Below are 13,980 nucleotides of genomic sequence, written 5' to 3'. Positions count from 1 at the left end.
GAACAAACCTTAAGACAAATATCACATTTACTCGTAAAAATTCTCCTTTTAATGATTTCCAGAGGATACAGAATTCAGTGGAAATATTATTCAAAGTAAAAGGCATTCATCAAAACAGAACAGAGGAACCAATAGTGCTACAACTTAAGGTTTTGATGTCAAAATGCTTCACATCTCAAAATCTTATAAACATCCCTTATTTTGTTACAGTGCACCCAAAGCTCTTCCCAGCATAAGTTTGGGGGGAAATTAATGGATGCTTTTAAAAAACAGGGAGAGCATTTTTGAGGATAAATATAGGATTAAACATGTAGGTAATGGCTTTTCCTTACTGGCCTCGTTGAAAGAGGATGGCTCACAAACAGGAATTCAACTGCACAGTAGATGTATGGCAATGAATCAATGACTTAAAATGGAATCTGATTAATGAATGATAAAAGCAGATTTTTTTTGTGCAGTGAATAATCTATAAGGTGCAGTAAACAAACATAAAGGAGTCAGAATACAAACATACAGTATGACAAATGTAACAAAAGTCAAACAAAAACTAATATGAGAGAGTCACCATGAAACAACTTACTCAGGCTTTCTTTGAGGTATCTGGTATTAGGTAACCTAACACTGGTGAACCTGGAGTCTCAAAGCTGGTGAACAGCTAGCTCTGGGTTTACCAATGCAACTATGAGGTTATGCATGTGAAACGGGCAGCCAATCATACGCATATAATCCCGCTGTGAAATGTCTTCTGTGTAGCAGTATTAAGTAATGATTAGGTCAATTAAAAGTTACAAAAACTAAGCAAAGCACTAAAAACTGTCACTCTGCGGTCTGTTGTACTTGTCACTTAAATGTGAATTCAACATTTTGTCTACTCTGACATTCTGTAGACTGTAGACTACATTTTTCTCACAGTTGATTAAGATAATTTATTTTTTTATCCATAAACTGTAACAAAACTTACTATTTGTGGGTTAAGTCTGCAGCATCAGTTACCATGGCAACTGAATTCAGGGCGAACGCCTGCTATCTCTGTGAGACTGAAACCCAGTGTTAACCCCACAGTTAGCTGACCAACCCACTAACTCTGCTTTGTGAGACGGGCCCCGACTCTGCTACGAAGCCTGTGTGCCACTGGAAAAATTATAACTATATATACAATTATTTAAATAAAAAATATATCAATTTGACCAGCTTTAAGAAGCTATTATGAATTACATTTTTAGAATAGTTATAATTAAAATTTTAATATAAACTAAAATTAAAATTTTATTTAAACAGTATATTCTAAAACTCAATGTAAAAGATAAAAAAATCACTAAATTAACATTAATTAATTCTATTTCCTTAATTTATCTTAAAATGTGGAATTAATAATTACATTTTATAATTATTCACAAAATAAATGAAAAAGGCATTTAAATGTAACTTTTATTTATTCAATTTATGTTCCCATTCAATGCCATCCATTTATTTGTTAGCTGATTTAAAAATGAGTAATATATTAAAAAACAGGACAAACAAAGAGATTATTAATTTGCATTTAATGACCTTTTTATTATCTTTTTACTTGAGTTTTATACCTAAGAAAGTTATAATGTAAAACTGATACATTCATTAGTTGATGAACACAGTAAGTCTTTAATTATTCCGGTGGCACACTCGAGCCTCCGTACTGTGCATTGTAAAGTTTGAAGAAAACAAGACTCCACTATAGATACACAATCTCTTACAATGTTCAGTCACTTTGAAGTTGACTGTACTTAAAATGCTTTGTAACAGGCCACTGTTGAAATGTTTAAAATCATTTCCCATTCTTTGGAAAGGGAAGGTCCCCAAACTGCACTCTTACAGTAAGTTGACTTCATAGCACCCTGAGGCGAGCAGTAAAACCCTCCAAACTGAACTCCATCGTCTCTAAATAATAACTTCACTCCACAGCAGTCACACCTGATAAACATGTGTTGTTACTGATGATAATAGTGCTTTTAAAATTGGTGTTCCCCCACTTGGTGCTGACAGAAACATCTTAATGTAACTCCTGAAGAGGATAAAAGACTTTGGTAAAAACATTTCAAATCAAATCTAGCACATATATATGGAATATGCTGCTTTTAATACAATAAACAGTATTTTCCCCATGTTATACACAATAAGCAGCAAAATATATATAACACAGTAACTCTAATATACACAATAATGATTTTAACAGTGAATCAGTCAATTGGAACTCCATTTGTTAAAAAACAAACATATAGAAGTATAAATATACTCAGTATAAAGATATCTGACTACACCTGAACACACACACACACACAGTGCCATCTATACATTTACAGGTAACGTGAATAAAATGGACCCTCATTCCCTTTAGTGATAATAAACTTGACACACACACACACATACACACACATCTGGAAGCTGATCTAGCAGCCACTGTTTGTTGTTGCTCCAATAACATTCCCAGGTGTGTGTCCTAAGGCGAAGTGCTCGCGTTGAAAAACTGGGCAATACTGAGGAAAAGTTGTGCAGGAAATCCTCAAATGTGCACTTATTGATTCATCCACCATCTCTGTTCTTACCCACATCAAAGGTTCAACTTGATCTCCTGTTTTCTGGCTGCTGAGTTTTCATCTGTTGCTCCCTTTAGAAAAGTATTACGTCCCTCTGCGGCAGAGTTTTGGGACATCACTCCAACATGGCGTCCAGCTGGTCAGCCAGGTCATCGAACATGTTTCCGATGTCGTCCAGAATATTCCCTGCTGCCTTCACTGTGCTGCTGCCGCTGTCAAACAGACAGGATGACGTTACAACACTGTTGATAAAGAGTCTGATTGTAACTGTGCTGAAAAACATGTTGGACTTTGTTGATCCCCATAAGAAATCTCTTGATTTGACATCAGAAGGACAATTCAAGTTTATTACAACTGGGATTTTATTATTGTAGTTTTGGCTGTCATTTCTATCAGTCACGATAATATTGTACTGACTAAACTAAATGCTGAGATCTGAGAATGTGTAACGTCACTGCAAAAAAATCTGATGGGGCAAGAAACTCGATTGTTTGGATGATTAGGCAGGTTGTAAAAAAGCCATTTATTTAAACAGATGATCTAATCCTCTTTATTTGGTAAAGAGTGAATAATTCCTCATTGCACAGGCAAACTGTGGTAAGTAGGGCATGTCAGTGCTTAAACTGGGCTTGTACTCACCAGTCCAGAATTGTAGCACTTGTGAGTTCAGGTTTGTTTAAAACCTGTCTGCTCATGTTTCTTGCTTTCGTTAAGCTCCCTGCCAACATGTAGTGAGTATAGATCAGTCATTCTTACCTCTGCATAGTGCTCCCCTGTGCCAGTTTGTTCTCCACCACTTTAAGCGCAGCCTCCAGTGATGTACTGGTTTCCTCCAGCCTCTTTTGAGCCAGCACCTCCAGATTGGCCGCACCAGCCTGCGCTACCCCTGTTGTCCCTGCCTGACCCGGTAGTGCTGAGGTGGGGTAGCAAGAGGCCAGCGCTGGGGAGGACGGAGCAGTGAATGCAACACTCTGGACCACACTGATGTTTGATCCTGAGGGATGGAAGGCAAAGGATTAAGCCATCATTCAAGATAACCGTATTTTGAAGCAGTTTGCCCAAAGTAAGAAAACAAAACATTTGGTTTTTGGTAGCTGTTACCTGCTGTTGATGTTGAGGGGCTTTCAGGCTGAGGGAGTCTTGTTACAGACGAACCTGCAGCTTTCTGTGGACTTTCTGGTTTGGACATCACTGTGTGTGAGTGTCTGACAGGTTTAGGACTAGGTATACATGTCTGTGTGTTTATGCTGCCGCCCAGCTTCGGTGACACCGTGTGAATCTGTACGCTGGTTAGTTTAGGAATGGCTGTTTGTGCATTAACTTGTATTTTTTGGGGGGTTGTTGCTCTGCTGTTGGGGGCTTGTCTGAGAGGACTAGAAGGTTTGCAGGACACTGGAGGCTTCAGGCCTTTTCCCATGGAGCCCACTCTCTGGAAAACAATTCTCTGAGTGTCCTCGTCGCTCAGCGCACTGACATCGTTGTGCGTGTGGTGGCTGTTGGTGTGCGAGTGGTCGTCTCTGTTGGGGATGGAGGCCTCCTCAGGTGTTGACGCGCCTTTCTCTTTGGGTTTGTGCCTTCTTTTAACTGTGTCGGACTCTTTCAGATTGAACTCTGGGAGCTCCAGGCTGTTCGGGGTCTGGACTGGACCCTCTGGAGGAGCCTTGATTTCAGCGTCTGCCTGACTGACAACTGCTATCCTGGGCCGCTGTTTGATGGTGAGGTTGCCTTCCTCGGCAAAAGGGAGGTGGTCAACAGAGCCGTGCTTTGGAGAAGCAGCAGCACTCTTTGATATTCTTTCATTTTTTCTTCCTTTGTCTTCAGAGGAAGTACTTCCACCTCTTTGTCTGTCAGGGTCTGCTTCCGTTTTCTCATTTCCTGTCCTCCTGAGGCCCCCCACACCAAGGACGGGGACAAGCTTGGAGTGCTGTAAGACGATGTGAGGAGTCCCGGGTAGAATCGGGGAGGAAACAGGGCTGAAAACAGGTGAGACTGGGGGTATGTCGATCCTTCTGGATGGACTACTGCTGCTTCCGCTTCCCTCCAGCCTGGCTGCAATGCTCCTCACGCTGCCCACGCTCTCCGTCTCCACACCTCCCTTCACCTCTGGCTCTGCTACTTTCTCGTTTCCTGATTGGAGTACTGGGCTGCCGCTCACCGAGCTCATCCTCTTGGGTGGAGGCGGGGGTGGACCTTTGCGTCGGGAGCGCACAGCGAAAGAGTGGCTGCGGTTGATGTGGCGTTGGGCCCCCGAGGCGCTCGTATGCCCGCGTCCTGGCCTGCGTGACAGGGTGGCATAGGAGGGCATGGCTACAGAGGAGGCAGAGGTACAGGAAGGATTGAGGTCTTCGTCTTCGTCTGGCTCGCCGTCAGACAGAGCGTAGCGAGTCAGGCTCTGGGCGCGCTTCTTGTGCGCTCCCCTGTGGGCGTCATCAGCTGGGCCATGTCCAGGCCGGGGTCCCAGCAGAGGGACAGCTCCAGGCAGAGGCTTGGAGAGCACCCGTGGAGCCCCGTTGGCACCTCCTGCCTGGGCGTGGAGGTAACTAAAGGCTTTCTGTGTGGGGGAGGGCTGTGCTGAAGGAGAGGAAGGGGAGGAGGGCTGGTGGTGCTGAGGCTGATAGAGGCGGCTGGGGGACTGGAAGTGCTTGGCTTTGGGTGGGACGGCCGGGTAGGCAAAGCGGGGCATCTTGCTGGGAGTTAGTGGAGGCGTGAGGGGGGAGAAGGGGAGTTTGTTGGGGGTAGAAGACCGACCCTGGTGCTCCCATATCTCTGTGGGTCTCTGTCTACTTCTGCCTCCAGGACTGCTTGCTCCAAGCTTGGCCTCCTCCCCAACTCCACTCCCCAGACTCTCCTCAGACCGGCTAGATGTCCTGGCTGAAGGCAGCGCCGATTGGTGCTCCTGAGAAAATCCTGAATTTGAATTTCCAGAGTTCCCAGAATTCCCAGAGCCGCGTGACCGCATGCTTATACTCTCCTGACTGACTGACATGGCGGATATAGCTGCAGCAGAGGCCACGCCCCTGATGCAGAACACCTCCGCGGCTCCTCCTCCCGCCCTGCCCATCATAGCACTCTGCAGCTCAGCACTCAGCTCGCTGTCCTGGAAGGAGAGCAGGGCCCTAGGGGTGCGAGGGGAGGGGCAGCAGTCGTCAGACGGTGCGTCAGAGCGCATGTGAGGGTGCACATTGTGTGTTGGTGTGTGTTCAATGGCCACCAGCTCCAGAGCGGCAGGGGGCTTCCGGCGAAGAGTCCCGCCTCCGGCTCTGTCGCCATGGTTACGAGAACGCTGCAGGTCACAAAGTCTCTTCACTGCTAACATCAGCTTCTTCTGATGGCCTGAAACACAGATAGCAGTCATTATAATCTACTGATTACAATACACACAATAGTTTAAAGCCTGTTGAGGTAACTTTGCTCAACAGTGGCAACTGTGGAGGAAATTAAAGGATGACACTGAATTTTCCTTCATTTCCCAAGATTCTCTTGAGTCAGTTGCTTTAAAGAGGCCTGTTAGAGTTTTCCAGAAAAAAAAAAATCAAAAACTCTACTTACTCTCTTTTTTTGAGCTTTAAACCAAATCTCATGGTCTTCCTCATGCCCAAATTGGCAGAGCTAGAAAAATCTGTTAGGTGGACTTGAGTTTTTTAGTCAAACATACTTCTTGTTTTCTGCTTTTGTAATAAAGCCATTGAAATGTTTATCCGGCAGCAACATATGACGTGCAAAACACCTGAACAATTGTTTTCTATGTAAACCCAAATTCAACTTTTCATTCCTGAGAGGAAAATTGTATTTCTTCACTAAAAAGTTACATGACTTGATTTAATGTACTTCCCTCTTTGACTTTTTTATTTGATTTTTTATCAAAGTAAGATGGAAATCAATTAAATTCTGAAAACAAGACAGTTTAAGTCTTACTATTGCCTCCTACATAGCACCCAATAAAACAATGAGTGAAATGTAAAGTTTGTTAAAAGCCACAAGGGTTTATGAGATATCTTATTTGCAAAGTTGAAGAGAAAAACTGTCTGAAATTGAATCACTTCAATAAACATCCACAGCAAAACCTGACTTTTAATTTTTGAGAAATCTTGCCAAATGCTGGTCAAGAGCAGATTTTGGCCTGACAGTGGGAGTAAACAAAAGGTCAGGGAGTCACTGAAATCATTAGGAATACTGTAGAATTGTCTACATCCTTAAAATATTTCAGTGTCTACTTGTGGCTCAGACCCAGTCTAATCTCTCACCTAGTTTGGTGATGCCTATCTCCTGCAGGTCCTCCCAGGTGATGTCTTTGACAATAGTGATGGAGTCGTAGCCATTGTCACATAATCTCTTGTGGTACTGAGGCAGTCCAATCACACTCAGCCACTCCGCCAGATCCGACTGAGCAGCAACAAACACACATGGACAGAGACAGAGGAACAGATGCAGTTAGTCAGAATCCCCTTGGATTTTGTGTGTTGCTGGTTTGCGGTAGCAGTATCAATCACCTGACTGACACCAGTGGTTCAAAAGCTACAATACAATAAATCAGTAAATAGCTGCATTTCATGGATGTTACAATGTAAGTAGAACATTTCTCACAGGAATGTAATCAGGAAGCCATTCAGGGATGCTCAGCTTGCCAATCTCCATTGAGATCTTCTTACGGTGGCCTGGTTTGGTCACTCCGATGGCTGTCAGGTCCTGAAGAACATAAACACATGTGAGCCAGTTAATACAACATTGTGGGAGGACATTCACTTTAAAACAAAGAATCTGTAACCAATACATGACCTATTTCTGATGGATATTTGAATAGTGTTGTCCAAACTAGATTTATTGTACTTAGTAAAACATTAAAAGTGGTGAGTTCTACCACATAACCAACAGAGTAGACTGTAACTTAAAGAATTCCAATGAACAGCAGCTGGTAATTTCACTCGCTTTAGGGTAATAACAAATGTATTAAATGTATTTGGCAATGACTTCTTTATTCTAAATACTAAAAACACACACATACCTCGGGGGTCATCCTGCTGATGGTGGGTACATCATATCCTGCATTGATGAAGTTGGATGTGTATTGCTCCAATTGGAACTCACACAACCACTGGTAGATGGCCTCAGAGTCCTAAGAACAGAGAGGAAGAATATTTATGGGGCCTCTCTCTTAAACACACACACACACACAACTACCCCTCAACTCACCTTGCCCTCCATTAGGTGTTCGGGCCTCACAAAGCCTTTCTGAGGAGTGCCGCTGACCTGCCGACGGGAACCACCTAGAAAACACACATTATCAATCGTAAAGGACAACCTCTGCCACGCTTTATTGTGAGTGGCTGCCAGTCAGCGCACTCTGACTGAAACAAGAAAGCACTATTAGCAAAGAAACGAAGACATACCCAGACAAAGACAGAACATAACCAAACGTGTGCGTCATATGGAAAAAATGCAAAAAATAACATAAATTATAGCTAGTACAGTCTGCATTAAACTCAATCATGTCAAACTCAGTAACTCATGTTGAATCAGTTTTCTCCATGCAGCTGTTCGGGTGACAGAGGAGGGGGGGGTTGTTGGGTCTCTCCAGGTGTGTGAAGATGTGTTATCTACCTGATCTGAAAGCCCACTGAACACACTCATGACTCATCTATCTTTTAGTCATGACACATTACCCCAGATCTCTGAGGAATGCACCTTTCCTTCCATTTACTCCATCTTTGCCTTTAGTTTGCCCGAGGTGAACGTTTTGATCATTCTCCCGTTCTCTTTCTGCTTGTTTAGTCATCTTTCCTGACAGGACCCATCTACCTTTTAATTATTACCATTTGCAATAACCTTTATCTGTAAAGCATCTTTCTGAACACACACATAAAACTCGTTTTTATTGTGGTGGCAAAGAAATATGTTCTTTTGTAATTTGAGTGAACTGACCTTTAAAGGAGCGAAGTAAAGCACGACAGATATTTTTAGCTGCAGGTCCTTGAATAAAGGTACAGGTCAAAGTTTGAGGTATATGCTTATTTGTTCTTTGAGTTATATGAGAAGATGGATACCTCCCTCATATCTGTGCGTTAAGTATGAAGCTGGAGTTGGGAGGTGATTAGCCTAGCTTAGCATAAAAACTGGAAGCAGGGCGAGACTGCTAGCTCTAAGCTAAAAATACACATCTAACAACACCTCTAAAGCTCACTAATTCACAGTATCAACTGTATCTTTTTCCAATCTTTTTCCTGTCTTTTTCCAGGAATGTAAAAATTTGTTGTACTAGCTTTTTTTTAAAATTTATACATGCAAAATTGAAACAGATAGATTAATAAAATAGACAAACACGACACAGCAAGAAATCAACCAAAATGAAATAAAACAGGACATACTAGGGAGAATTACATGCTGGAACTACTTCTTGGTGAATGATAGCCGGGTGCAGTGATTTCTTGGAGTGCAGTGATTTCCTGGAGTCTTGTCATCACCCTGTGGTTCCCATGTTTAAGACCATTCTGATTTTACGGATACTTATCCTAAAACCTGTGCTCATCGGCCACATCCAGCAACCGAACCCACAATCATGCACACTGTAAATGTACCGGGTGAATGGATAAACTGTTTCATCAGAAAAATAGTTCCAGTAGGAATATTCCACCAAAAACCATAAAGTGTTGTTTTTACAGATCTGTTTGTGAGTTGATAAAACAAACAAGATACAAGGTAAGAGTAATCAAGAACTTTTAACAGAGCAGACTAGCTGTTATGCTAAGCTAAGCTAACCACGTCCTGACTCCAGCTACACTGAAAAAGAGGTTGGTATCAATCTTTTCATTCATCTCTTGTAAAGAATTAAGTCTATTATAAGTTTATTGCTTCTTTGAACTACAGTATTCCTTTAAGTCACTTCAAAAGTTTTGATGCACTGCGGTCAAAGAACCTCAGTTTTTTAATCTACCTTGGGGGACCTGATGTCCCAGCAGGACTTCATACTTTCTTTGTTCCTTGTCTTTCAGTATTTTAAATTCACCCTCTCTTTTTCAGGTTCTATTTTTCTCTACTTTGTTGTGGAGGTCAGGGGCCCTGCTCGGTCACCCAAGGGAGTAAAACAGCACCTAGTGAAGAGGTATTTGGCCTCTGGGCAAGACTCATGGATGGAAACTGTTGGGTCGAGAAGCACTCTGCTCTTTACAAAACCCGAAAGAGAGAACATAACAAGGGGATGATACACTACAAAAGATAACATTTGACTTGTGTCAATATCATATATCAATAGAGGTATGGATAAAATCCTTTAAAAAGTCATTTTTGCAGCTAACAGACAATTTTTTTCCATCTGAATATCAGGAGAGAAGAAAAAACACAGCAAAATTAGGACTGATGTTACATTTTTTCTCCTTGAACAGTCTTCATTCTAGCTCAGAACAGTAGCTTTTGGTAACATTCTTGTAGGTAATCCACCAGTTAAAAATAAAATTAAATCCCTACAGGAGTCCCTGGTTTCATCTCTCTCTGTCTCCTTATTGTCTCAACAAACAAACACATCAATACTTAAATGAGTAGACTTCTCTGATCACATCTATCAACAAAGATGATATGAAATGTGAATAAAAGCTTTATCCCCCACAGCCATGACAAAACATCCAACATCCTGTCAAATCACTCTTACCCTTCATGAGGAATGAGAACGACAGAGCTCCTGATGTTTGGCACTTCATCCTTCCTTCTGCCTATCACTCATACAGTGCAGACATTTCTTCAATTCGCTCTTTTTCTTCTTTCTCCCTCTTTCTTCTTCATTTAGCAAATATGTTTTGCTCCCGTCTCCTCCCTCTGACCCCTCCCTCCCACTCCTCATTTCTCCTCTCCTTCACTTTAACCCTCCTTCCCATTCAGCCTGAGGTCACCAGAGATCCATGGCTCTGTCTAGCATGTCACTCCTTTACACTGAACGGCTCACCGCAAAGCCCCTGCTCAGCAGAAAAAGCTGCAGAGAATACTTGAAGCATTTGCCGTCTCTCTGATTTTTCTGCACCTGCCGCTTAGATGTGACACTAAAACATTTTGTTGGCCTTTCTTGGAGTAGCAATTGGGTGTTTTTATGGGTTGTGTGGTTGGGAAAAGCTTGTGGTTTTATTGGTTTCTGTGGTGAGGTGAGGTAAGCCAGTTCTCTCTCCCTCCGTCTCATTTCCTTTCAGACTGACGCCAATAACAGCCCAATCTGCAGAACAAAAGCACTGCTGCTACATTTTTCTTTAATTGCATTCCTCAGGTGTAAGTAAGTACAAGTGATGTCTGTGAAGATTTACAGTCATTCAGGTCATGGGATATGGTATGTCTATCTACATCTGAAAGGGCACTCTTTTAAGACAGCACACATATTGGATAGAGAAGAGAGGTGGTTTGAAATAGGAGTGCAGGAGGCCATCTATGTCAAAGTGAAACAGTGATCAGTCAAGAGAGGAAGTGGCCACTTAGGCCCCAAACACCATCCAAGTACACACACGCGCACGCTTGGTGCTACACAAGATCGATTTCAGAATCACAATCAGAACATGTTTATTAGCCAAGTATGCTAACATACCAAGAATTTGTCTTAGTGTTTGCTCCCACAAACGCAACATAACATATAAGTCATTATATTCTGCGAAAGTTGTAATTTTGAGAGTTCTAATATTAATATTATGAGAAGAAATCTGTAACAATTTGTGGGTACAGTCATACAGTCAAAATTTACAAGAAAAAGTCACACTATTTTGTAAAAAAGAATGAAAAAGTTTAATAGGTGACTAAACAGGTGAGGGATGTGGATGACCTGCAGATATAAGTTTGACCAATAAGTACATTATCATCACCCAATGTATCTGACCTCAAAGCAAAATTAAACCATACATTATGTACTATAAGTCCATAACCAGATGTGTTTTGAAGCAGACAAATGTATGTGTTTTGAATTATAAGGAAGAAGCAGGAAAAAGACAAAGACTAACCTGTGGATCCATCAGCCTGTTTGCTGTGATCTGCTCCTGTAATGTGAAGATGGTCTCCTGATTCACCAGCAGAGGGAGCAAGCTGCACACACCAACAAGGAAGATACAATGAGTAACAGCACTAAATGTCAAGGATCACTAAACGCACTGCAAACAATCACCTTATCCACCTTAGCAAGTCAGATCATGTTGTAATAAAATGTTCTGTTGCATTCTGCAGGTGAATTAAACTGGAAATGATTGAGCATCAAATTAGTGGAGAAATCTGCTGTACTCTGACATGTGAGCTATAACAAGCAGGTTCAGCTGTAGGTTAAAACAAACTAAACTTCATTGGTAGACTTGGTATGGAGAGTTTTAACAGTGTAAAAAGGGATAAAGATTTTCTGATCTTACATAGGTTTGTAGCACAGTTAATAAATGCATGGCTTGCTTTTATTTAAAAGTGATTTCAATGGTCTTTCTGAGCAGATCTAACCTTGCCAGTGTCAGCGTTGTGGCGATTTTGAGTCCCGTTCTGTTTGTGGCTGCTTTCTGAGCTCTGGCCGCTACCAGCACTGCGGCTGCTGCCGACACTGCCGGCGCTGCCAACACTGTTTCTGTCACCTGAGAGAAAAAGACAGAAAGAGAAAGCAGAGAGTGATAGAGTATTTGTGTGTGTGTGTGTGTGTGTGTGTGGGTGTTTATTATTAAATTAGCAGAGAAGCCAAGACTGTGAGGCAAAACTGGTAGGCAAGTGTGGTTTGAGTTAACTGCAAAAAACTGTTTTTTGCTTCCTGTCTGGGAGTTATTTGAGAAGATCAATACCACTCTCATGTCTGTGCTTTAAAGCTTCTCTTATCAGTATTTTTTATGACTGTGTAATATGAAAGTGGTCCTTCATAGTGATGAATCCACACAGAATTATCATCCAACTCTGCATTTCCTCTCTGCTACATACTGTGTTTCAGCATCTTTCAGCTTAGTGTTTTGGTTCAGTCTCACTGGTCTCATCAGCGTTTCTTCTAGAGGCAGCAGGCAGCTATTTTCAACAAAGAAGCTCTGATAAACCCACTGTACACTACCTGCTCAGCAACAAACAGCAGACAGACAAAGTTAGTTACTAGCTGGTAAACACAGTGGAGCATTTAGGAGAGAGATATATTTCTCAGGAGTTGGTGGAGACAAAAGCGCTAATGTTGCTTTGTGTCTGCTGGATGCGTAAACAGACATCTGTTTGCTAAAATGTTCACCTTATCAACTTTATGGGGTGATTATATGTTAATGGTTGGTTTTCACCTTGTTGCAATTATTGCAGTTGTAAGCATATAGCTAGTTTCAAGAGGTGATTAACTTAGCTTTGCATAAAGACTGCAAGCAGAGGTAGAAACTAGCATGGCTGTGTCCAATGTTCAAAAATACACGTAAAACCTCTATAACCTCTTAAAACTATAATATGTAACTATTCCGCATTAAAAATGTCTAAAAACAACTAGATCTATGTTATATATTTTGTTGAGTTGTGTACTTAGATTATACCAAATGTTTCGAACAATTTTCAAACCCAGAGAACTTCGTAATTTTAATCAAGTTGACGGTCTGTTTCATTTGGTCACCTGTCAGTGGCGTCATACCTCTTCTACCAAAGAGTATATGCATACAATGTAATACGTTGAGATGTGTTTGCCCACCACAAACTGTCACAAATTGACATTTATTCAGTTTTAAGCCACATTTTTACAATAAACTTAGATCTTGGTTGTTTTTAACTATATCTTTTAACTGGATGAAGGATTTTAGTCATCGGACATCTGGATCTTAAGTTATCAGAGAAACAAGCAAACGTTAGCGGCAGCTCGGCTCACACAGAGCCCCTCTCGGATGTCCTGTGACCGCCGAACAGCATCGAAGAAACACTGTTTTTGAACAATGAACATTGAAGGAATCCTAACCCCCGAGGAGCTGGTTGTTTAACAATGAAGACAACAACTCCCATGATCCCACACAACTTCACACCATAATCACACTCCGTCTTTTGTTATTGTTTTGATTAAGAGACCTCTAGAGGCAGAAATTACATATTGTGTATTTAATACTTTAATCTGTAGACAAACAGCAGTTTGTGATTTTAGGGGAGTTACATGGTGTAACTATTTCTTGATGAACAATGGTTTATCTGTCCGCCCAGTACTGCAACACTATTGTGCTTGGCTTGTTGTTTAGCAGGAAATAGTTACAACCTCAACTCGCCCTCAAACTGAAATTCTCATTTTTATATTTCTGTTTGTGTACAAAACAGAGCTTCCTGGATCAAGTTCAAGCACAGAGATACTGTAAGAATGGTATTGATCTTCTCATCCAACTCTTAGACACAAAGCAAATGATTGTAATTCCCAAAATGTCAAACTTTTCCTTTACCATGTACTTCAAGAATGATCTGGAACCAGAGTTAGTATCTCTTCGGTTATTAA

General features: G+C 41.6%; 1 protein-coding gene across 3 annotated transcripts in view; it reads right to left on the bottom strand.

Annotated features, from left to right (window-relative positions):
- Positions 1 to 1,349: 1,349 nt before the first annotated feature.
- Positions 1,350 to 13,980, bottom strand: part of LOC121886673 (caskin-2-like) — a 65,429-nt gene continuing 52,798 nt past the window's right edge. For all 3 annotated transcript variants that reach the window (XM_042396862.1, XM_042396863.1, XM_042396864.1), the window contains 9 exons: positions 12,009 to 12,136; positions 11,531 to 11,612; positions 7,761 to 7,834; positions 7,573 to 7,683; positions 7,155 to 7,256; positions 6,815 to 6,953; positions 3,672 to 5,903; positions 3,327 to 3,564; positions 1,350 to 2,782 (listed from right to left, as the gene is read on the bottom strand). In XM_042396862.1, coding sequence (XP_042252796.1) covers positions 2,686 to 2,782; positions 3,327 to 3,564; positions 3,672 to 5,903; positions 6,815 to 6,953; positions 7,155 to 7,256; positions 7,573 to 7,683; positions 7,761 to 7,834; positions 11,531 to 11,612; positions 12,009 to 12,136 — 3,203 coding nt within the window. In that variant the 3' untranslated portion in view covers positions 1,350 to 2,685. The remainder of the gene's footprint in view (positions 2,783 to 3,326; positions 3,565 to 3,671; positions 5,904 to 6,814; positions 6,954 to 7,154; positions 7,257 to 7,572; positions 7,684 to 7,760; positions 7,835 to 11,530; positions 11,613 to 12,008; positions 12,137 to 13,980) is intronic.

Source organism: Thunnus maccoyii, chromosome 20, assembly GCF_910596095.1.
Source record: "Thunnus maccoyii chromosome 20, fThuMac1.1, whole genome shotgun sequence".
NCBI classification, from domain to species: Eukaryota; Metazoa; Chordata; class Actinopteri; order Scombriformes; family Scombridae; genus Thunnus; species Thunnus maccoyii.
This window is presented reverse-complemented; position numbering and strand designations above follow the sequence as displayed.